Source organism: Ovis canadensis, chromosome 9 (assembly GCF_042477335.2).
Source record: "Ovis canadensis isolate MfBH-ARS-UI-01 breed Bighorn chromosome 9, ARS-UI_OviCan_v2, whole genome shotgun sequence".
Taxonomy (NCBI): domain Eukaryota; kingdom Metazoa; phylum Chordata; class Mammalia; order Artiodactyla; family Bovidae; genus Ovis; species Ovis canadensis.
In genome coordinates this window covers 99,216,954-99,242,555 of record NC_091253.1, presented here as the reverse complement: position 1 = coordinate 99,242,555, position 25,602 = coordinate 99,216,954, and the positions used below count along the sequence as shown (strand labels likewise).

Below are 25,602 nucleotides of genomic sequence, written 5' to 3'. Positions count from 1 at the left end.
GCGACACACTCACTGAGAAGCCAAGTCAGGGGCTGTGACCGTACGCCTGTCGAGAAGGAAATGCTTTCATGAGCTTCTGCTGTCGCTGCTGTCACATGGGATTTTAATCATTTGCCCCCATACAATTTTTCTGTTCTTTTCTGAGGAAGGAAGCTATGATCCCTCCCTGCCTGCCTGCCTCCTTGTTTCTTATCGTCTTTATTGTTAAGTTTATCCGTTCAGTCATCCTTGTATCATTTGTTAAGAGGTATTTATTTTGCAGCTACAATAGACTGAACACTACCTGGTTGCTGGTTACATATGCATTAATCAGAGTTTCTCAGCTTTGGCACTCTTGACATTTTGGGCTAGGTAATTCTCAGTTGTGGGAGGCTGTCCCTGTGCATTTTAGGATCTTAGCAGCCTTCCTGGCCTGAACCCACTAGACGCCAGTAACACCCACACATTCCCCTAGTTGTAACCACCAGACATGTCTTCAGGCATTGCTAAGTGTCTTCAGTGGATGTCCTGTTGAGAACCATTGATATATATGAATAGCCATCCCTCTAATCAAATGCATGCTCCCAGTACCCCACTGAGAACTTGCCCTGCTATTAACATCTTGCATTACTGTGGCATATTTGTTATTAATATAATTAATGAAGCAGTATAAGTGCACTATGATTAATGAAAGCCCACAGTTTATGTTCAGGTTCACTCTTGGTATTGCCTGGGTTCAGTGAGATTTGAGAAATGCATATTGCCATGTGCTGACCATCACAGTATCATTCAGAATTATTTCACTCTGAACAGTCGCTGTGCTCCACTCTTTCATCTCCCTTTCCACACTCCTAGCAGCCACGGATCCTTTACTGTCTCTCTGGTTTGGCCTTTTTCACAGTGTCATATGTAGCTATTTCAGACTGGCTTCTTTTACTTAGAAATATGAATTTAAGCTGAGCGCCAAAGAATTGATGCTTTTGAACTGTGGTGTTGGAGAAGACTCTTGAGAGTCCCTTGGACTGCACGGAGATCCAACCAGTCCATCCTAAAGGAGATCAGTCCTGTGTGTTCATTGGAAGGACTGATGCTGAAGCTGAAATTCCAATACTTTGGCCACCTGATGCAAAGAGCTGACTCATTAGAAAAGACTCTGATGTTGGGAAAGATTGAAGGCAGGAGGAGAAGGGGACGACAGAGGATGGGATGGTTGGATGGCATCACTGACTCAATGGACATGAGTTTGAGTAAACTCCAGGAGTTGGTGATGGACAGGGAAGCCTGGCGTGCTGTGGTCCATGGGATTGCAAAGAGTCGGACATGACTGAGCGACTGAACTGACCTGATGAGTTTACGGCTTTTCTATGTATTTTCGTGACATGGCATCTCATTCATGTTTGTTGCTGAATAATATTCCATTGCATGGATGTACCATAGTTTGTCTATCTGTTCACATATGCTTTGTCCACAACCAAGCGTTGTGGTGGTTTATAGTTTTTCACAATTATGAATAAAGCGGATGTAAATATTCACGTGCAGGTTTTGATGTGGACCTAAGTTTTCAACTGAGCTTAGTTGGAGACTGTGGCTTCGGGATCTTACGATAAGAGTATTATTACTTTTGTAAGAAACAGCCAGTGGCAAACTGGCACCCAAAATGGTTGTGTCTTTTGCGTTTCCACTACCAGTGAATGAGAATTTTTACATTTTGAGGATAGTTTACTTTTTAAATTTTGAAGCAACACTGAATCTTCTCATTTAGAGAGAATTCTGTCTCCAGTCTATGCTTTAAAATACCTTTAAGAAACATTTTTTCTTTTTCTTCAGATAGGTCTTGAGTGTAATCTTGATGTTGAACTTGAATCTATCTGATCATGGTGCTGAAATGTTTTGGTCAAATTAATAATTGGTTCTAATTTTATTTTCAATTGATTCTCGTGATATAAATAAATACTCATCTCTCTCAATGAGTTTTACCATTTTATATTTGGTGTTTTTCACTTCTCTCTTGTCTTAATGCATTTTCATACATAACCCATGGTATTGAAATGGAGTGGTAATTGTGATCTTCCTTGTTTTGTTCTGATTTTAAAATTTGTTCCTGATCTTGATAGGAAGTTCTTCTAATGTTTTACCGTTAATATATCATGCTTACTCTTGGTTTCTGGAAGATAATTAGATTATTTTTGAATTTTCCTAGATTCCTCTTATCAACAGTTTTATCAATATTTTTTGAATCTTTTTTGATTTGTATTGAAAATAAACATGTAGCTTTTAACTCTTAACCTGTTAATTATGGTTTCCTAACAATTTCCCAATATTGACCCATTGTTTAATTTATTCAGTTTCAGTTTTAGGGTTATATTACTCTTGGAGAATAAATTAAGAAACTCCTTTTTCTTTTTTGCCACCAATGTACTGTAACATTTCAGAGAACACGGGGGTAATCTGTTCCTTGAAGGCTGAAAAACTGAGTGTATTGACTTTTGGAGGGACACTGTTCGATCTTTTATCCCCTTTTACATTTCTACTCTGATTGATCAATTTTTCTTTCTCTTGAGTTAGTTAATATATTTTAGACTTACTGATATAAACGTGTACATGGTATTCTAAATGCTACTCAGATTATATTTTTCATTATAAAATTTGCTAAGGCACTATTTCATGGTTTTTCCAACCTTACTTCTAAGAATTCATCTGAAGCATTTGCTAAAAATACAGATCCCAGAGATTCCCTAAGAGATTCAGTAATTCTAGAATGGAAAGTGAGAGCTATACTTTCTACAATATCCAACAGATTCTAATCAGGTTAGGAAATTCTGATCTATTATATTTTTCTTATAATTCGTTTCCTTCTCCCATTTTCCCCTGGGTCTGGAATTGAAAGCTAAGCTCACTTATTGCTATTCTTTCTTACACCCTTGGATACCTCTTTGCCATGTCAAATATTTCATACAAGTATTTCCATGCCATTAATTTCCTTACAGTTTGTGATTTCATAACTATTATTTTTCTTTAACTTAATAATTATTTAAGGTTTTATAAAAAAATCTTCTAAGCTAAACTGATTGCAGGTGTGGGAGAACTATCAGTTTTATGGACATGTAAGCATCAATTTTCTTACTAGTAAAATGGGTAGTATCTTCCTCATAGCATTGTTCTGTGGGAATTAAATAAGATAATCCTTAACAAATGTTTTACAGAATCTGCCACACTTTCAGTAAACATTTCAGTAAGTTATATATATATTTTTTGTTTCTAGTTTTCTTGAATTATAATCAGAGTTTCACCTCCTGATTGTAAAGTTGGAATTTTTCTTTAGTCCTTTACGTGTCATTTTTTTTCCTTAAAATTCCTAGATTGTTTGGATGGAATATGTATGTAATGAAAACTCAGAACTACTTCTCTAATGCTGTAATTTAGGACAGGTATATTGACTGTGTCATTCAATCCTTCATGTACTTAATTAATGTTTCTACTAAAGTTCTTTTTTTCTGCCTAGTTTTGAGAGAGATATGTTTACTGCTTCTTCTGTGATTTGTCCTTGAACTGAACATTTATTGTTTTCATATGCCAGGTGCATTGTAACTGTTGAGAATACAAAAGTGGAACAAGTCGGACAAAGTGTTGCATTTTGAACTAATGGAAAAAGAAATAAAAACAAACTGTTTCAGAACATGAGAAGCAAAACAGTCTAGTAGGCAGCGTGGGCTGAGGGTGGGGCAGGTGCAGAATTAAATAAGGTGCCTGAGCGCTGCCTTTCTGAAGGAGTGGTTGAGCCTGCACACTGCGTGATAAGAAGCAGGAGCTGTTCTGAGGCCAGCGCAGCGGCCAGCGCACGTCCTTGAGGGGAGGGAGTTCACTCTGCTCACGGGGCAGAAGGGAGACCACCGTGAGAAGTCAGGTGGAGCTGTGGGGCCGACTATGTGGAGTGTTTCTCATGAGCCATGGTAAAGAACTTGGAATTTACTCTGGGTGCAATAGGTGTGTTTAATTAGGGAGTGAAACGATCTTTTGTATGCTTCTAAGAGATTACTTTGGCTGCTGTTTGGAGAATGGGTTGGAGTTGGACCAGAGAGGAAGTGGGCAGACCAGTTAGGATGCTGTTGCAGCGAGCGAGGAACAGTGAGGGGGGCAGTGGTGCAGATGGAGAGGAGCTGAATTGTTGTCAGAGAGAAGGGTTTGCCTTGAACAGCTAAGAGCTGCTGTTTAATAATTAATTTTCCTCTTCTGTTTTTAACACTTTGTTAGCATGTGTTTTAGTATCATAAGGGTTTATGATTCTTTCTTATTGGGCCGGATTATCTTGTCTGAAATAGTCCGCTTTTTCCATTTAGCGTTATTTTGCTTTCCAAAGACTGTTGCTAATCTTTTCTTTTTTTGGAAATCAGTTTCTACATTGATCAGGATTGAAAGTTAAATGAAAAAGTTCACTTTTGGACATCATATATTCCATGAATTCTGAATATCATCTAAGAGACCAGAATTTACTCTCTGTGCACATTCTCCTTTCTTCAGGTTTCCTAAGTGTTGAGTTCAGGTAGCACTGTACATTTTTATTTCTTATATTTTGTTACTGATATTTTTCTTCCAAAGTTGCTCTCCCCTGTAGTTGGTACAGAACTTGATTGGTTCTGTTTTGCTCCTACAGTTTGATTCCTTTTAATAGTACTCATTTCTCTTCTTCCCACTGTTTACATCTCTTTCTTTAAAAATCTGCCTGACCATTTCATCACTCTTAATTATGTCTCCTTCCTCTGTTTCAATTAGAACTTTGCTGTGCAATTTTCTAATAGGTTTTCTTCAATAATCTATTCCCTTCCCACTTTTAATTTGACTTCCTCTTACAGTGACATGTAGTTGAAATGGATCGATTACATTTAAAATGAAAATTTTTAAAATTATGTCAGTGGATCTCAATGCTGGGTTATTTCTCCAGCAAGTATAAAATGAGTTCCTGGATCTTTTTGCAGTCCCCTGCAATACTGTCTTAAGAGTTAATGCCACTTTATATTTGACAAGAATTCTTTTGATATTAGCTGTATTTGCATAGGAAAAGGAAGATTGAATGGGGTCATTTTGAAGTTTTTATATAACCCATGTAGATATTCAGAATTTATTGTTTGGGGGAAAAACTTTTGTTCATGTTGATTTCTCTTTCCTTAAGTTTGGGTTATTGTTACATATATATTCTTAAGTTTTTATTATTTAACATTCATCTCAAAAATATGAGCCACAAAAAGTATTATCTGTCTTATTTCCATCAGTACCTAATACACTGCTTGGTGTGAATTAGGTTCTGAATAAATACAGTTGATGAGTTAATTGGGCGCTTGGTCGTTTCTTGACAGTTCATCTTACTGATTTTCCCTTCTCAGTTAATGGAGACTCACCCTCATCTGCACCGACTGAAAACGCTCCCAGCACGGGTACTGCAATAGGATCTGGAGAACCCGCCTTGTCTTCAAATTGCACTAGTACTCCTGTTGAAGACCCTCCAGTTCAAGAAACACTGACCTCCTCGGAAAACAATGAATGTATTGTCTCTAACAGTGCAGCCTTTGGATCTGAAGCTCGAAGTGCATTAGATCCTTCCACCTCCAATTCTGCAAGTAGCTCTGCTTTTGAAGCAGCCAAATTAAGACAGCCTGACGGATGTATGGAACCTGTCCGGCAGCAGTCTGGAGGTGCCAACACAGAAACGCTGCCATCAGGGTATGTCATTTATTTTTTTAAAAGGTGTGTGACTTAGATAGCAACTTTTTAATAATAACCTGAGTGTTGAATATATATATGAAATTTTTCCTTTCAGTTATTTGAAATCTAAGTTAGAATCTAATTCATACAGTGTATTTGCTACAAACCGAGTATTTTTTTAAAACTAAGAACAATTGCTAGTTATAGTTAAAGCATGTGCTACATGACAGGAAGAGGAAAAAACCTTATATTAATTTGCACAACTGTCGATTTGATTCTTGGCTTACTTTTAGAAAAGAGTGACCCTGACACACTCTGTAATAGTCTCAGTTCTCTAGCTTTTTTTACTGTTGCCTCCCTAGGCTAAGCTTGAAGCAAGTAGCCATCCTTTGTTTTTCTCAGTTTATACTCAGTACTATGAGGGATCCAGTAAGCCTGCTGAGAAGCACTGTAACAAACTCAGGTTTTCATTGAAAGTGAAAGTCACTCAGTTGTGTCCGATTCTCTGCCACCTCATGGACTATACAGTCCATGAAATTCTTCAGGCAAGAATATTGGAGTGGGTAGCCTTTCCCTTTTCCAGGGGATCTTCCCAACCCAGGGATCGAACGCAGGTCTCCGACATTGCAGGCAGATTCTTTACCAGCTGAGCCACCAGGGAAGCCCAAGAATACTGGAGTGGGTAGCCTATCCCTTCTCCAGCAGATTTTCCCGACCCAGGAATTGAACCGGGGTCTCCTGCATTGCAGTTAGACTCTTTACCAGCTGAGCTACCAGGGAATAATTCTTCATCTTTTAATTTTCCATGGTAATAATTCAGCTTCCTATGATTTTCTTTAAAGAATATTCTGTGTATTCCATTTGGTCATCTCTCCCATATTCACTTAATATGTTTCTAGCTCCTCCTTGAGTGCTGCTGCTGATCTGACAGGAGGCAGATTGCAGGGGGTAACGTGAGCTGTGGGGAGCAGCCGTGAATACAGATGAAGATCCGTTCTCTCCACCACCACTCGCTGCCACCCCCGTCTGCTGCACGCCCCAGTTCCTGACAGGCCAGGGACTGAGACCAGTCCATGGCCCTAGAGTTGGGGACCCCTGGTGGATGCAGTGTCCTGTATCCAGGACAGTGTATACAGTCCTACCTCCTACAGAGGTTAGAACTGTCTCCTCTCGCAGCTGTGAAAACGGCACCTCTCGCGGTCTCTGCCTCGGTGCCCTCATTCTCCCGCCACAGCTGCTGTGTCGGTACCCTTTCTGACTTTCTGAGCTGTGTTTTTCTTAGTGCCCTTTACTGGATTATAGGACTTTGCCTGTTGCCTCCTTGTGGTTTCAGGCTTTAGTCTGCTCCTGAATGGGTGTTTCTCTTGAGTCTTACACTCTCCCATCGTTTTAACTGTTAAATTTACAGGTCCAAGCCAGACCTTTCTCTGAGCTTATTTTTATCCACTTACTGGAAATCTCCACTGTTTCCTGCAAGCATTTTTGGCCATGAAGTATCTTTCCTTCCTCTCAAAAATCTCTCATTGTTCCTTTGTCTTCTCTTTGACTACTTATCATTAGTCATTTATCAAAGTCTCACGTGTCTGCCCTTATGACATTGATATGTAAGAAGCTTTCCATACTGTCAGGAACCTCTGATCTGATGGGAGATAAAGATAAGTAAATAGTCATTGACTGTACAATTTAATTAAAGCTAAGCTAGAGGTCCAAGTTTAGGGTGCTGTGGAGGGGAACATGTGTAGAGGGGGTTAATAGGATACCCTGTGATACTGAGATCAAAGAATACTTTCTGGAAGAGATGACCCTTCAGCGGTTTCTAAAAGAGGAGTAGGCGTTAGCAAAGCAGCAAAGAAGGCACGTGTGGTGAAAGGTTTCCTTTTCAGGGCAGCTAACTGCATGTTCAGATCTCTGACACCCACAAATTAAGAAGCTGACCTCAGGAAGTGGTATTTTGTTACAGCTTGAGTTGAGCATTCGAGGAAGCAAGCTGTGTAATACAGAAGAATAAACAGCCCTCTGAAGAGTTTTGTGTACCTGCTGAAGCTTTGGAGTCCCGCCCCTCCCCCACCCCGGCCCCCGGAAACCATGGATAAACATACAGGAATTTAAAGCAGGGGAGTGGCATAGTCATATTTGCGTTTTAAGATTATTCTAGAAGTGGTATAGGCAGATGAGGAGTTAAGGAGACAAAGCAGAACAAAACAGGCCAGGCTTTTATAAATGAGAAAAGTGGGCACATTCCTGTTTAAAATGATAAGTACATAAACTTAGTTCTGTGGGGCCAGGTAAATGCTTCCGTGTGCTTGTAGCCACTGTATGTGAACTTTGCCTGAAGAGAATTTTGTAGGAATCTACATGAGTGAGGAATCTAGATGAGTGATTTTCAAATCACAAGTTGCAGCCTGTTAATAGATTGTGACCAGCACTTGAAGGCAGAATAAAGTAAATCAGTATTGACCAGATTGGAAACCTGGAGTGTGTTAAGTAAGCATTGTTTCCTGACAGTTTGTTTTTCCAGTGTGTTTTTGTGTGTATAAAATCTGTAGGTGAATAGCAGCCTAGGACAAACAGATACATTTATGTAAGATGTATTCTTATTCTCTGAGCTGTTGCCTAAAAGATTAGAAGCAACTAACCCGAGTGAGAAATTAAAATAGACTGCCCCAAGGTGGATGCTAGTCTTCTGGGCTGATGTTACGATGGGTTGTGGGAATTAGCTATGGGAGGTGGAATGCAAGAGTGGGGTCAGGGTTGGTTCTTCTTGCTTCGGCAGTCTGTAACCATATTAGCAATTTTCAAATCTACGTCATCTCCCCTCTTTCCTCAGAAATATTTCTTAGTTCCTGTATTTTATCTCTTTGGTGACTTATTTCATTGGTGCCCAGAATTACAAGTGTTCTCAATGTAGCCTGTTCTAGCCTGGAGGGTTATGCCAAGTGTGGTCTGACATAAAGCCCTTTGCATTTGCTGTCACTTCTGAGTGGAATGTTATTCCTCAGATATGTGCATGTCTCTGCCCAAATGTTACCTTATTCCAGAGGCCTTTCCTGATTCCCTCTGGCTAAATCAGGCACCCCCTGTCCTTATCCCCAGCCCTTGCCTTATTTTTTTCCAACCTTCTGTTAAGAAAATTTAGAAACATGCAGGAAAATACAAAGAATTTTACAGTGAACACGTGTGTATCTGTCTATCACCAGGTTCTGTAGCTGACATGTTACGCTCTTCGCTTTATCGCATTTCTCTGCACCTCTCCATTTGCCTAATGTTTAAGTCTAATTCAGTAAGTTGTAGTTGTACATTTTGCCCCTCAAAACTTCAGCTTGCATGTCATTCACTAGAGCTCAGTATTTGTTTACAGATTTTTAGGTAAAGTTTACATAGAAATGTGTAAGTCTTAAGTATGTCATTGATGAGTTTTGACAGGTGGAAATAACCCAAACCTTTATCAAGATTAGAGCGTTATCATCACTTTAGAAAGTTCTGTCAAGCCCCTTTCAGTCAACCCCCGCTCCTGCTTTTAGGGAGGCAGCACTGTACCTCCCTGCAAGTGTTCTTCGACAATAGATTATAGATTAATCATGTTAAGTTGGTGGAACTTAACATAAATGGAATCAGTATAAACTCTTTTGAGTAGGGTCCTTATCAGCATAATGTCGCTTGTATTATTTTTCAACACTCGAATCACTATGTGGCACATGTTTATGTGCATCAGTGTTCTCTCCTCTACACCGAAAAGGGGGCTTTATGTGGCCCGTTTCTGTACCTCTTGTGCCGAAGACGACACTTGCCGTGTAGCAGGCACCAGTAAACGTACGTGAACTAGTGCTTGATGCAGTGATTTTGAGTGGGTGAGCAACTGGGCGAAGGCCCTGGCTTGCAGATGCTTAGGAGGAAGTTGTTAACAAGGTCAGAACCTACTGAAAATTCAAGTAAGATAAGAACTGAAGGGCACCTTTGAATTTAGCAACAAAGAGATTATTCATTGTTGACCTTTGACAGAATGATTTCTGGGAAGGAGAGCTGTGTTCCGACTGCTGTGTGATGGAGTGAGTGGAAGGGTGGAAATGTGATAGAAAACTCCTCAGAAGACTGAGAACTAGTGGAAGCAGTTCTCCCTGTGAACACACAGGGAGAGAGGGATGTCTGGTAGAAGCAAGCAAGGAAAGACCCAATACTGAGGAGGAGTTTTTTGGTGTAAAAAATGAGAGTGACCTGAAGGGTGGGCAGGAGAGAGGTTAGCAGGCCGAGCAGCAGCGGAGAGGGGCAGCTGTTGACCGTGGTTTGTGAGAGCCCAGTCATCATCCAGTCAGTAACTACATTCTGTCATTTTTACTGTAGTACATTTAACAAAATTCTCCCACATTTATTATTTCTTTCTTTTTTTAAAATAAGGTCTTTTTCAGCAGTAAGTTTTAGAAATGTATGTATATGAAATAGGGAAGCCATATCTGACTACTAGGGACAGGAGAGTGTTATGGTTGAAGGTGACATGTACCAGTTATAAATTAGCACTTATCCCTTTGAAATTGAAGAATTCTGTTGGGAAGTCCCATCACTCCGCTTGGTAACTTGGACCTGTTTGAAAGGTTCTCAGGAATTTCCACTGCAGGGATGCTCTAGTGTTTGACCAGTTCCGGTCCATCACTGCTGTAGGACATACGGGCTCAGCTCTAGCTGGCTGTCTCTGAGTCCCCAGCCAGGCCTGAGGCAAGCCCCTTACCCTTGTACCGCCTTCCTCCCCCCCCCCCAGCACCTTCTCTCCTCCCTGCTTCCTGACATTAGCTCTGGTCACCCCACACGCATGGGGGCTTGTTCTTGGCAATGGTCCTGCCCCAGAAGGTGAACTCTCACTCTGGGAGTGACATTGTAGCAAGTTACCTCCCATGGATCAGCTGCTGGGGGAGAAGGAGAAGCACCCTGAGACCCTGGTCACTGGGGCGGGTGGTGGAATTGACCAGGCTCCTCCCCTGCAGGCCAGGAGCTCTTTGTTGCAAGAATGTTGTCAGCAGAGCGCAGCTGGGAACATGGCACATCCACAGCCGGGGTGACCTACCTCAGGAAGACGCGGTGGGGCATGACAGGAGTTTTTGCTCTTACTGTGTTAGTACCTACATAATAGTCCTGACTTTGCCTTTTGGCCCACAAAGTCTAAAATATTTATATCGAGTAATTCACAGAAAAAGGCTACCTTCACTTGATCTAATGAATGGAATGTAGAAAATTACAAAGATGATATCCAGAAGGGGGTCTTCGTATGATGTGTGTAGCAAGCAATTTAGTTTGAGTAAGATAAATTCTCTTTGGAGGAAAGCCCTGAAATCTGGAAGCGATATGGAAAAATTAAGAACTAGTGGCTAGAATTAGAGTTGGAACCTAAGTGCTTACTGAATATTGAATATTAAATTAGAATATTTCCAGCTAACTTGGGATCACATTAGAAATGGCTTCATAGCCCATTTTATGGATGGTGCGCTTGATTATGTACATTACACTCCTCTTACATTACATTCCTTGCAATACAGGAGACCAGGGTTTGACCCTTGCGTCGGGAAGATCCCCTGGAGAAGGAAATGGCAACCAGTCCAGTACACTTTCCCAGGGATAGAGAAGCCTGGCAGGCAATAGTCCCTGGGGTCGGAAAAATTTGGCCATGACTGAGCAACTTTCAGTTTCACTTTTCTCTAATTAAAAAGAAGTCAGATTAAATTGCATTCTCATGTTTGAGAAAGGAAAATATTTCCCATTTGTTCTACTTTCAGCTGAGAACAAGAATGTTAAACTCAGAAATAGGAAGTTTCTGTTTTTAACGTTTGAAGGTTCTCTTCTGTGCCATTCCAAGGAGAGGGTGGAGAGGAGAGACTGAGGGTAGGGAGAGGAAGAGGAGGAGTGTGTCTGGGACGGAGCAGATGAAGACAAGCGAGGATGTCCTTAAACTCAGAGGTGCACCGAAGACAGAAGAGGGGTGGCTGTGCACAGGAGGGAGACCTGTATGCAGATGGAAGAAGGGGCATCCATGGAGCTGTCTCACTACACACTTTAATGCAGTTGCTGCTGAAATCTTTTAGATGTGTGTTTTCTTCAGTTGCCAAAAACGGATATTACTTCATTGGCATTTTGTCCTTTGGGCATGGTATTAGGGTGGCAGTTCCTCAGCTCTTGATAAAATTTCTGTTTTGTGATGATTTGGAATTCCGTGAATTAGTCACTTTAAAAAACTTTGGGTGTTATTCTGTCTTCCTCTGCTAAATGTACTTACTGAGTTTCCAGTGCGTGCTGTGTGGTAAGTCACTTCAGTCATGTCCAATTCTGTGCGAACTAATGGACTGTAAGCCGCCAGGCTCCCCTATCCATGGGATTCTCCAGGCAAGGATACTGGAGTGGGTTGCCGTGCCCTTCTCCAGGGGATCTTCCCCACCCAGGAATTGAACCCGCATCTCTTATGTCTCCTGCGTTGGCAGGTGGGTTCCTTAGCACTAGCGCCCACTGGGAAGCTGGGAAGTTTCCAGCACTGCTAATGAAAAGGGAATAATTGAGCATTTACAAAGCCCAAAAGAAACAACTTCATTTTGTGTGTATACATGACTCTTTAAAACATACCTATAATTTTTTGGCTTATAAAAAGGAATCATAAAAAAAAAGGAACCGTTCTTCAGATAGTCTTTAGCTTGTTCTTTTATTTCTGTATTTTTATTAAAGGTGGGAACAGAGAAGAGATCCCCACGGTAGAACCTACTATGTGGATCATAACACCCGGACGACCACGTGGGAGAGGCCGCAGCCTCTGCCTCCAGGGTAAGGTAGCGTCTTCTCCGGCTTCAGCTGTGTTTCATACGTGGAATTTTAAAAGCTCAGTTAATGCGATATAAAATGGTTCTTTGCTACTGCATGTTACTTTTCCTTGATTTGCTTTTGTGAATAGTAAACATTCAGTAGATGAGATTTGTTACCCTGTGTCTCATTTACAGTCAGTCTGAAGGGCTTCCTCAAAAGATTAGGAGATGTCGAACGCTGGCATGAGTTTACTGAGGGGAGTTGCAGACTTCTGACCCAGTGTCAGTTCTTGCTATTTTTTGAGAAATGAGAGTCATGTTTAGGGCAGTTTGTGTGTATGTTTCTTCATAGACAGGGATCTAAACTATGCTGTTGCGTGATATTTATGTAAGAGATCCTAGTGTAGTTCAAAATTATTACCTAAAAGATCATTACAAGTAAAATTATATTAATTATGGCTGAAGTTAATAGAGCATTTTAAATGAAGAGGCATTCCTATTACATACTAAATGAAGCTTGTGCTGTTAGGCTGTTATTTACTAACAGTCCTTCCAGATGCAACTCAGAGCTCGCCAATATAAACATATTCAAAGTCCAGAAAATTAAAGGCAACAAGTGTGTTATCTTGTGAAACTGGTTGCTGAAAGTATATTGAAAGCCTATGAATTAATAATACAGATTGACTGGAGGTGAATGAAACCCTGGTGGGTGTGGGTTCAGGAGGACAGGGCGTCTTCTGGCTGGTGGAGAAGGGTATTCCGTTCTGAGAGAGGATTGAAACACAGGCATGACGGGATGAGACGTCTGACACATTTGGGGCCCACCAGGAGTTGATTTGGCCCCTCGGATGGGTCCCTTGAAAGAAGGGGAAGTGAGGGTGAGGGTGGAGAAGGGCGGTGAGGCTGAGACGGTGACTGGGCTCATCATTTAGCCATGCCAGCAAACGGTGATAGGTGGAATGGCGTGGCTACATCTGCACTTTAGTTCAGCATCAGTGTAGCTGCAAAAGGTGGATTAAAAAGCTGTAAAAGTTGAGTTAAAACCCTTTACATGGGCAGGGGTGATAGAGGCAGATTGCTTGGTATACAGTTAGCACTCAGTAAATGTTTATCAAAGAAAGAGGGAGAGTAGTCACATTGATACTGTTCAATCTATGACCTCTTTTTTAGACAGTCCTTAGAAATCATGTATGGGAAGAATGGGAAGGTAATTGAGATAAATAGATAGCAAGTTACATGTCTGTAAGTTTTCTGAAGAATATCAATATTTACTTTCTTTTAAACTCATCATCTCTTGGACTTGATTTTTAAATTATTTAGGTAACATATTACTTAACTACTTTCCAGTTTCTTATCTAAAGAGATGATTGTTTATTTTCATTTTCACTGCTGCTCCGTTTATCTTTGGTAGTTGGGAAAGAAGAGTTGATGATCGAGGCAGAGTGTATTACGTGGACCATAACACCAGGACAACCACCTGGCAGCGGCCCACCATGGAGTCAGTCCGGAACTTTGAGCAGTGGCAGTCCCAGCGGAGCCAGCTGCAGGGAGCTATGCAGCAGTTCAACCAGCGATACCTCTACTCGGTAATTAGGAAGTTATAGGCCTTAATGCATCTTTTTCTTCCAGACGTCTTGCCTTTCCTCCCTTGGTGACTTTTCTTAAATGCTATAGATTGTAAGATCTTTTTTAGTTGATCTTTAATAAATAATTCACATTTCTGATATGCATAAGCACTTTTAAGTTTTTTTTTAATCCTAGTTTACATAGCTATACACTCATACTTTTGTCCTTGTTAAGAGGTAGTCTCAAAAATGCAATTTCTTAATCATATAATTTGTCTTGGCCAGTTCCCAGTCTTCTACTTTTGGTTATAATCATTTTGTTTGCTTTAAACAAAGCTGATTGCCTCCTGACTTTACTTAAGGCCAGTCTTGCCATATCCCAGCTATCCTGTTTCCATCCCAGCTTTGTAGAGATGCTTTCATCTGTTTTGGCCCACTAAATATGTATTCCTGGGATTAGAGATAGTTTTGTCCAAAAAAATTTAATGCTGTCTGAAAATTTGATCAATTGGTGATTTACTGCCATAAGCAAGCATCCATGGGAGTGTGGGGGATGGGAGGACTTCTGTTTAAATAGATTTGATCTCAAGAAGTAGAATGTATAAATCTCAAGTACTGGGCATCTCTAGGTAGTGTTTTGGGGCAGCTTGAAACCCCAAAATGTGGAAAGAAATTAGGAAAGATACACAAAGAAAACAGCTGTTCAGAATCCTGCCTTCGGCAGGCTCATTCGGCTCTGCGTTTTTGGGAGGTTAAGTAGCAAGGTTTGTTGCTCTCATTTGCAGGTTGGTCCACTCTCCGGGTTGTCTGACCATCAGAGAGTGGGCCGGCCAACCTGCTCAGCATCTCGTGTGGTCAGTTCTTGGTTCCTGAGTAGCGTGTGCAGAAGTCTGTGGGGATGTCCCACCGTTTAGCTGTATGTACTAAACAAATTACGTGTGTGCGTTTGTTTTGGCTGGACTTTGCTGTATCTATGGAAAACTTTGGGGAAACGGCAGAATTAGGGAATGGTGTGCATCAGAAGTGTGTTCTTCTGCACAAACAGAACATCCTGAGGTTAAGATTTAGTTGTCTAAATGATACTGAGTACAATTCATAGTATCTGTTATGAAGTTATAAAATATTTATCAAGATGTATATATTGTGTCATTAAGAAATGATTTTTCAGGTAATAAGTTTTTATTTGTCTTTTTTTAAAAACTGATGGTAAAAATGTTTATTTTCTTTTGAATATATTTCTGAGTTGTCATAATATGTGAGCATTAATATGTTTTTATGTATGTTTGAATATATAAAATATATTAATACAAAGGTAAAAGTTTATTTTTACAAAGATAATACTGGAGTTTAATATTATTATGTTAGTAGACATTTGTTTTAAAGAGAACTGTGGTAATTATTCTGTTTTTCAGCAAATAATGTTACCTCATTTAAACACTACAATTTTCTATATGTTATTCTCTCATGTCATTTCATTCTTATGGACTGTCACAGAAAGGCTAAGAGATTAAAGTGCTAATGTTGATACATCATTTCTAAATCATTGTAGAAAAACTAATAATTTATCACTTACTTAACTCCTCTCAACCCAAGACATTTTTAGAATTCTGTGCCTTGAAATTACTATATTCACATTTCTTTATCATATTTTTTAGAAAATGACTCTTAAATGTGATTCAGCCAAGTGCTTAGTTAATGCTTTTATATTAAAAACCTGTCCTTTTAACTTCTCCTCCTAATCCTTTTCTCCAATCAGGCTTCAATGTTAGCAGCAGAAAATGACCCATACGGGCCTTTGCCACCAGGCTGGGGTAAGCCAATGTGTTGTTGATAAAAATATTGAAGTGTATATATAGCAAATAGTTATTAAACACCATGCTCACTCTATTTTTTAGAAAAAAGAGTGGATTCAACGGACAGAGTTTACTTCGTGAATCATAACACAAAAACAACCCAGTGGGAGGACCCCAGAACTCAAGGGTATGTGTATCCTACAGCCTTACTTACGTGAGCTTACGTGTCGGGAGATGGAATCAAGTGAACCTCAGCTCAGACGTTTTTAGCACCTCGAAAATGTTCACCTTGTGTGACTGTGACTTTATCTTTTAGTTTGCAGAATGAAGAACCCCTGCCAGAAGGTTGGGAAATTAGGTATACCCGGGAAGGTGTGAGGTACTTTGTTGATCATAATACAAGAACAACAACATTCAAAGATCCTCGCAATGGAAAGTCATCTGTGTAAGTGAAGTTCTGAGATGCTGTTTAATGAGAACATAAAGTTTGACTTCTAATTTAGCCTCAAGCAGATTTTACATTATGTATCAAGAAAATCTACACAAGTAATAATCTAATATATTTGTTTTGCTCTACTGTATATAATTTAGAGTGGATTTGTGGCATATAATTCCTTAAGAAGAACAATAGTAAATATTTATCTAGTGATGACTGTGTGCCAGGGATTCTTCTAAGCACTTTATATAAATTAGCATTTATCTTCCAACAGCTCCTTGAGGTTGATACCCTTACTTTCCAAGTGTGGAAACTGAGGCCTAGGGAGCAAAACAGACTTATGCAGAGTCACGCAGCAAGTGATAAAACTGGTTTCAGACCAAGGCAGTCTGTCCACGGAGTGTGTGCTCTTAACAGTCACATCCTGCCTCTGCAGCATCAGGGACTGAGACGGTCAACACGGTTTTCCTGGTAAAAATAGCTTAATTAAGTATTTGAAAGGCTCTCCTTCATCCATTTTCTTAGATGTGATGTCTTTACATTACTAAGAAAACAGAAGCAGCCATGAAAGTCTTTCACGAATTCCTACCGTTACATCTCTCTACCAGTCAGCATCTGTCTTCCCTCTTCATCCTGAAGTTAAATTGCCATTGTTCCTGTCAAAGGCCAATCCCTCTGCTGGTGCTCCAGATCGTCCCCTCTCTTCCGATTAGCTACTCCAGCAGTGATGTTCATACCATCCGTCTTTCTGTGCTGTATCATTCCCATCGGGTGGTACTTCTCTAAAATTAGAAATGGGCAAGTGGAAAGCCATGACTCATCACCTTGTAAGTCCATTTGATGGAGAATTCATTTGTATTGCTTCCCTCTACAAGAAAACTACCTGAACGACTTGCCTGTGTAATTTGCTGTTTCTAGTTCCTCTCTCAAACCACCAACAAGAAAATTTCACTGACCCTAACTGACCTTGCTAAGGGGACCAGTGTCCTCTAATTGGTTAGTCCCTGTTTACAGCTCTGTCTAATTTGACACAGTCAGGAGTATTTGAAGGAAGTTTCCCTCTCCTGAGAAGTAGTGCAGGGACTCTGCTTCCTGATTGCCTTCTGCCTGTCTGGTCTTCTTCCTCTTCCTTTTTTTTGGGTGATGGGGGACCCTCCTTTCCTGTCAGCCTGTTAACACTGATGTACCCAAAGTGCCTCCTCAGATCTCTTTTCTCTGCTGTCTATACTCATTCTCTTGGTGAATCTTACCCAGCTCACAAATGTTTTTTCTGTAGTGTTTCACTAGTAATTTTTCTGCTACTTACTTGATAGCTATTCTTAACTTCTTCCGGATAACTACCATCAGTCAGACTTATTCTGCCTGGGATATTTCCCATCTCAATTGAAGGGACCTCCACTCTTAGGTGTGTTTGAGCCAGAAATCTTGGAATTGTCCTTGACTACTCTCTCACGTCACATACAGTCCATCAAGAGTTCCAGTTACCTCAGCTTCAGAATGTATTCAGGACCAGCTGTGTCTCACCATATCCACTGCCGTCACTTTGGTCCAAGCTACCGTGGTCTCTCACCCGGAGTGCTTCTCTGAGTATCACTCTGCTTTCTGCCTACGCTTCATGTAACACGGTCCTCCATACAAGTCTTTTTACTTTTTTATTTTTCTTTTAAGTAAGAAGTTACTCCACAAAACCCTTCCGTGGTTTCCATCTTAATCTGAATAAAAAAGCAGAGCACTTGACTGTGGCCTCTAAGCCCTTGGAGCATCTGACCCCTGTTACCTTGTCAGCCTCACGTCTGACATTTCTCCTCATTCGTTCTGCCTCAGCTTCCCTAGCGACTTAGCTGTATCTCAGACATTTGAGGCTTCCTCATCTGGGCTCTGATTTCCTCTGGTTGGCATGCGCCTTCCCCCAACAGTACCTGTATGACTTACGCCCTCCATGTTTTCTGCTCAGACACTGTTTTGTTTATGAATCCTACTCTGTTTATTCTGTTCACAGTTGAAAAACTCTTCTCCGCACTTCACTCCTTGTCCTTTTTTCATCCTTTTTCCCTTTTTTAGGGGCGGGAATGGTGAAACACTCATGCTCTTCTAACACTGAATGTATGGCTTACTTATTCATGGTTTCTCATCTGTTCTCTTCACTAGTACATAGACTACACAAAAAGAGGTATTGTTTTTCCAGTTTGTTTTATTAGCCAGTAATACTCTCACTATCTAGAATAGTGCCAGGGTACATACTGTGCATTTTGTAAGTATTTGTTGAATGAATTCGGTTGAACCTGACAACAGAAGAGAACATTTTCCATCCATTCCAAAATGTTCCCTAGGAATGTAAAAGTTCTTTATGCCCGTCTCATAGGCTGTCACTCAGTGGGCAGAAGACCCAGGTGCTCTCAGTGTGAATAGAACTTCCCCTAAATGCTGCCCACCTTGCTTTTTCCCTCACTGACCTGCTGGGCTGGGTGACCTGGACATCGCTTTCTAGGAGCTCAGTTTTGCTTTGCTTACTCTCTCCAGCAGTATTTGTTTTGATTTCAGATTAACTTTAACATGTGATAGAATATCCTTTCCTGTCTCTTCTACCTAGAGCCTCTTGTCCTCCCCCTCCTTGGATTTAAGGGTTAGCAAGAAGTTTTTTTTTTAATAGTCATAGATTTTCACATTTAACTAACTTTTCAATATAACATACCATTTAATATTTGCACTCTAATACATGGTTAAAATCTAAAATGGGATAGAAAGTATAACCCTGGAAAAAGCGTAGAAAAAGCAATATATACCATCCACAACAAGGCCTGGTGCCAATCCTGGTGTTATGACACAATTCAGCTTTATATTTTTTTTATATTATAGGTATTATGCCTATTGCCCCCTTCCCCGTCTACATTCCTACAAATTCTAGTGTCAGTTTATATTTTCTAATAAAAATGTAAATCTCATTATGTTAGTGAGAAGTAAGCCTTTGAAACATATATTTTTTTCACCTGTAACACTCTATTAGAAGTGCTGGGTTATTTGAAAATCTGTTTTTAAAAATTTATTATTTTTTTTATTTATTTTTTTAAATATCTTTTTAATTTTTAACAAATTTCATTTTATATTGGAGTCTATTTAATTTACAATATTGTGTTAGTTTCAGGTGTACAGCAGGGTGATTTAGTTATACATACCTACTCCAGCATTCTTGCCTGGGAAATACCGTGGACAGAGAAGCCTGGCGGGCTACAGTCCACGGGGTTGCAGAGTCGGACACGACCAAGCACACGTGATGCACCAGGTCAGCTCAGTTGCTCAGTCGTGTCCGACTCCCTGCAACCCCCTGAGTCGCAGCATGCCAGGCCTCCCTGTCCATCACCAACTCCCGGAGTTCACTCAAACTCAAGTCCATCGAGTCGGTGATGCCATCCCACCATCTCATCTTCTGTTGTCCTCTTCTCCTCTTCAATCTTTCCCAGCTTCAGGTCTTTTCCAGTGAGTCAGTTCTTCACATCAGGTGGCCAAAGGATTGGAGTTTCAGTTTCAATATCCGTCCTTCCAATGAATATTCAGGACTGATCTCCTTCAATATGGACTGGTTGGATCTCCTTGCAGTCCAAGGGACTCTCAAGAGTCTTCTCCAACACCACAGTTCAAAAGCATCAATTCTTTGGTGCTCAGCTTTCTTTACAGTCCAACTCTCACATCCATACATGACTACTAGAAAAACCATAGCCTTGACTAGACGGACCTTTATTGGCAAAGTAATGTGCTTTTCAATATGCTATCTAGATTGGTCATAACTTTTCTTCCAAGGAGTAAGCATCATTTAATTTCATGGCTGTAATCATCATCTGCAGTTATTTTCGAGCCCCCCCAGAAAAAGTCTGCCACTGTTTCCCCATCTATTTGCCATGAAGTGATGGGACCAGATGCCATGATCTTAGTTTTCTGAATGTTGAGCTTCAAGCCAACTTTTTCACTCTCCTCTTTCACTTTCATCAAGAGGCTCTTTAGTTCTTCTTCGCTTTCTGCCATAAGGGTGGTGTCGTCTGCATATCTGAGGTTATTGGCATTTCTCCTGCCAATCTTGATTCCAGCTTCTGCTTTGTCCAGCCCAGTGTTTCTCATGATATACTCTGCATATAAGTTAAATAAGCAGGGTGGCAGTAAACAGCCTTGATGTACCCCTTTCCCTGTTTGGAACGTCTGTTGTTCCGTGTCGAGTTCTAACTGTTGCTTCCTCACATGCATGCATACACATATCTATTCTTTTTCCCATTCCTTTCCCATATAGGCTATTACAGAGTATTGAGTAGAGTTCCCTGTGCTATATATATAGTAGGTCTTTGTTGCCTATTTTAGTTTATTATTTTTTAATTTTAATTTAAAATTTTTCTTTCATTTTTTGCCAGGCAAAAGTATCTTTGTGTGGATTTATATTCCACACCCCTCCCCCACAAAGAAAGATAGCTTTAATGTGCTAAAGGGATTCTTTTAATCTCTAGCCAAATTTTAGATGCTTGCATAAGTTCTCTAAAACTTTTCAAAGAGAGGTTAAACTATCGATAATTAGGCTTATTTGGTGTGTTGGATTACATGGGAAGCACTGTCAAATGTAATGATGAAACTTCTTAGATTCTACAGCCAAGTGTCAGTTAATGGAAGTGTTCCAGAAACTATATGACATTCCTCATATTGGGTATATCCTGAAATAGTGTTGCATCATAATTTTGGTTATTATCTTAAGATGTTATGTGTTGCATAAATAGCCAGATTTCTTTGTCAGTTGCATTGCAGTTGGGTCTTTAATCATGCTGTTTCAATTCTCTGACACATCTATTACTCTGATGCTTTTACAAATATGAAGATCTTCCAGAAGATTCATAGAGAGGACTTTTTTACAAATACAGGTTTCTGATAACTTTAGATCATATCAGTTAACTGAGTAAGAAATTACAGAATTCTAATGGAAAACCTGATGGCTTCATAAACTGCTAACAAGCGATCAAGACCAACAGGAATAATTACATGGGACTGAAAGAACAATACAATTTATGTTTTATGGTGTTTTTTTGTCTGAAATACTACTGGCTTTTAATATTTGTTTTCCAGATATGAGGAAATTTTCCCCATTATGCTAATTATAACTATGTGTAATATATGTATATATTTAAATTCTATCACATATTTTTACTGTTTTGTACATTTTTTATTTATTTGGAAAGTTACTCACATATTGAATATTGTTCCTGCTTCACTCTGTTTTGTGGGAACTTCCGCCTCTTAAAAATACTTTTTACTATTACCTTTTAGTTTGTTATGCTAATGACAAAATCTGTTTTTTGTTTTTCTATAAATGCTTTCATTTTTTTCCCAAAGATGTTTTTGCTTATATACAGTTATTTGTTTGTTAGTATATGTTTCTAGCACATTAACTAGCTTCTTTGTTTGTGTGTTGTATCCTTTAAGTACATTAACTAACTGCTTTACAAAAGACCCACCCATACACATCATCCCCGTCTTTGTGTGTGTATATTGTGTGTCCTCCTTGCTCAAGTCTCTGTTGGCCCCTAAATATTACCGTTACTTCTCTCCCAGCAGGTGTTACAGAGTAACTTTTCTGTCATTTGTAGGACAGTGGTACACTCCAGTTTCATACTCAGTGCTGAACTTTTTTATTATTTGTTTATCAATATATGGTTTGTCTTTGTTTTTCTTTAGAACTAAAGGTGGCCCACAGATTGCCTATGAACGCAGCTTCAGGTGGAAACTCGCTCACTTCCGTTATTTGTGCCAGGTACTGCGGTGGTAAATAAACCTTCTGTTCATAATCATTTAGTTTTCTTGTTTCAGGGCACATGTACTATAACTTACATGACATTACAATATTATTTTTGTTTTCAGTCTAATGCTCTACCCAGTCACGTAAAGATCAATGTGTCCCGGCAGACGTTGTTTGAAGATTCCTTCCAACAGGTAAGAAAGATGTACCAGAGTAAAATTGTACAGTCAGCCCTCTGTATCCACAGATATAATACCATCCATGGATCCAACCAACTGTGGATAGAAAATATTCTGCGGTGGGGTGGAGGGAGATTTCCAGCAAGTTTCAAAAGGTGAAATTTGAATTTGCTGCCACTAGCAGATTGTTTTATTGTGACTTGCTTTATTTCTGCTTTGCAGATACTGTGGTTTTTACAGATTAAAGGTTTATGACAGTCTTGTGTTGAGCGAGTCTCACAGCACCATTTTTCCAACAGCATGTGCTCACTTGGTAGTGTTTCTGTCATATTTTCATGATTCTTGAAATACTGCAAACTTCTCATTATTATTAACTTGTTAAGGCAGTCTGTGAACAGTTATGTTTTATATACTGTTCCAAAAAGATTCAACTTGCTCAGATCACGGTTAGCATTTTTTTTTAACAATAGAGTATTTTTTAAATTAAGGTCTGTACATTGTCTTTTTAGACATAATGCTATTGCCCCCTTAACAGACTATAGTACAATGTAAACATGACTTTTATATGTACTGGGAAACCAGAAAATTAGTGTAACTTGATTTATTGTGATATTCTCTTTATTGCGGTACTCTAGAACCATACCTGTAATATCTCCGAGGTATGCTTGTGTGTATGTGGTATTTATATTGTATTAAGTATTATAAGTAATTCAGAGATGATTTGAAATTATATGGGGTGATGCACATAAGTTGATCACCCCCATATTTCGGTATCTGTGGAGCTGTCCTTAGAACCAGCACACCTTGGATACTGAGGGAAATCGTACAACTTGAGTCATTATATTGGTTATATCTAAAGGGAATTAAGGTTTAGAAATTTTCAGCCATTTAGAACACAACTGTGACAATGACTACCACTTACTGAGTGTTCCTTATAATAATAAAATCCATCATGTATTGAGTGATTGTCATATGCTTAGCACTGGCACCTTCCATTTATCATTTCATTTAATTCATCACAAAATCCCTTTGAGGTAGCTCCTGTCATTATCTCCCATTTTGCAGGCACAGGTACCCAGGCTGAGAAAGAAAACCATTCTACCATGAATTAGATTACTAAAATAAAGCATAAAGAGCTCTGGAACAAGTTGACATATTTTGACACCTATTTACTTTTTTACTAAAGTGAAAGTGAAGTTGCTCAGTCGTGCCCGACTCTTTGCAACCCCATGGATAGTAGCCTGCACCAAGCTCCTCCGTCCATGGAATTTTCAAGGGCAAGAGTACTAGAGTGGATTGCCATTTCCTTCTCCAGGGAATCTTCCCAACCCAGGGGTTGAACCCAGGTCTCTCACATTCTAGACAGACCCTTTACCATCTGAGCCACCAGGGAAGTCCTTTTTTACTAAGACTTTACCTTTTTACTATGACTTTATTAACTCAAAACAAAAAAGTCGTGATATAAGACTAAATTAAGATTAGATTGGTATAGGCACTGTATTCCATTTAAATATTTCTCTCATACCGTAGCGTTAATTCTTACGTCCTCCTGGTTTCTGTTAAACGCCATGAACTCGGGCCTTGTCCAAGCACTCATTTAAGTGGCAGCTCTCTGCGCACCTCCCTCACAGTCCCATTGCAGCCAGTCAGGGTACTTCATTCCTGCTTGTAACACTTCTCACCACCTGCCGAGAAGGAACTGGCAGCCCACTACAGTAGTCTTGCCTGGAGAACCCCATGGAGCCTGGCGTACTGCAGTCCACGGAGTCACAGAGTTGGACACAACTGAGCAACTACATCACCACCATCTAACACAGTAAACCTCTCTTACCAGAACGAAACTCCAGGAGAGCCCAGCTATTTGTTTACTGCTGCTTTGCGCAGTACCTAGAAACAGTGCTTTGCACATAGCAGGTATTAATAAACATTTGGTGGCATGAACAAATGCATGTAGTACCTTTGCTGAATTATCTGTAGAATAAAGATTAAAAAACCAAAATATTGTCAGTTCTTTTTTTCTGACGAGGTTGAGAATTTTTCTTCTCAGTCCTCTCCTAAAGTATTACAGTGATGAATTAAAATTCTCTGTGTGTTCAGGTACACAGGGACTTTTATGTATAGAAGCCAAAATGGAATAACAATTCTTAAGTCAGTGATGTTCAAATCCTAGCTTCAGTTTAGTCACTTCTTGCAGTTTGGACAAGTTACTTAATATAGCTGTTATCAGCAAAACTTTTTCTGTTTGATTTAATAAATTGTTATCTTGTTCCAAGCTCTGTGTAAACTTTGATTTAAGACATACACATCTGAATTCATGGTAGATTTTACTTGGCTTTGTCCTCTGGCTTGGGGAGAATCGTGCCCTGTGAGCCTATGACTGGCTGTAAAGTAGAGGCCAGCTAGTGAGCTGTCGCCTCACCCAGGCCAGTCTTGGCTTTCGGATATAATTCCCTTTTATCTGGAAGTAAAGCTTACTTACTAGTAACCTTAATGTGAGCCTTTAAGGCTTATAAAATATCTAGTATAGATACAGTTTTAAGATAAACCTTTTTATGCTAAAATTCATCATCTTATAAATAATTCTTCACAATAGCTGAGTTCCTTTCCTACTGAGAAATGGAATGTGTGGTGTAAGCAATAAATTCTACTTCTCATTAAGTGTTGCTCATCAAAAAAATTTGCAAGTCACCTTTTATAAGATTTCAGTAAAATTTGGAGAGTGACAGAGAAGGTAATATTTTCTAACTTGAAAAACATTCTGTTTTAAGCTGTTCCTCTCTTGCTACTAACCCAAAGTAGAACTACCGTTTAATACCAGAAGAAGGGAAAGAGATTTATGAAAGTTAATCAGAGAAAGCTTAGTAGAGTAAGATGCATCTTTGCTAGTTTGTGGAATAAACCAGTTGATCTCTTTGAATTAAAAGCATTGTTGTATAAGATAACAAAATGTGTAACTTTGAAAACAGATGAAATTTAATCAAAACTGTTTTGGAGGAAACTTGTATTACATATGAATGTTTAAGCATCCATGTTTTTGTTTTTAATTAGATTATGGCATTAAAACCCTATGACTTGAGGAGGCGATTATATGTAATATTTAGAGGAGAAGAAGGACTTGATTATGGTGGCCTAGCAAGGTAAAAGAAAAGACATATTTGCTTTGAAATAAGTGTATCTCCACTGTAGATATATTCTTGAAAAGATAACATTTTTTTCAATAGCAATCTAGAATTATTTTTAAAAACAAAAATTGAAATATTCACATAAATCTAGGAGTAACCATTATTATTATTATGTTGCTTATCCTGTATATTTTCTCTGCATATTCAGTTGACCCTTGAAAACATGGGGGTTAGGGGTGCTGAATCCTGTGTTGTCAAAAATCTGTGTACTGCTACTTCTGTTTCAAAAACAAAAGA

General features: G+C 39.5%; 1 protein-coding gene across 9 annotated transcripts in view; it reads left to right on the top strand.

Annotated features, from left to right (window-relative positions):
- Positions 1–25,602, top strand: part of WWP1 (WW domain containing E3 ubiquitin protein ligase 1) — a 147,714-nt gene that overhangs the window by 83,300 nt on the left and 38,812 nt on the right. For 8 of the 9 annotated variants that reach the window (XR_011259081.1, XR_011259080.1, XR_011259079.1 and 5 more), the window contains 9 exons: positions 5,358–5,694; positions 12,373–12,468; positions 13,858–14,032; positions 15,768–15,822; positions 15,907–15,991; positions 16,121–16,249; positions 21,944–22,019; positions 22,127–22,198; positions 25,232–25,320. Coding sequence is in view for 6 of the 9 variants with exons in the window: in XM_069600674.1 (XP_069456775.1) it covers positions 5,358–5,694; positions 12,373–12,468; positions 13,858–14,032; positions 15,768–15,822; positions 15,907–15,991; positions 16,121–16,249; positions 21,944–22,019; positions 22,127–22,198; positions 25,232–25,320 (1,114 nt within the window). In the remaining 3 variants the exon portion in view is untranslated. Of the gene's footprint in view, positions 1–3,743; positions 3,930–5,357; positions 5,695–12,372; positions 12,469–13,857; positions 14,033–15,767; positions 15,823–15,906; positions 15,992–16,120; positions 16,250–21,943; positions 22,020–22,126; positions 22,199–25,231; positions 25,321–25,602 lie in introns of those variants that run through there. The other variant, XM_069600675.1, reaches the window with a different exon arrangement.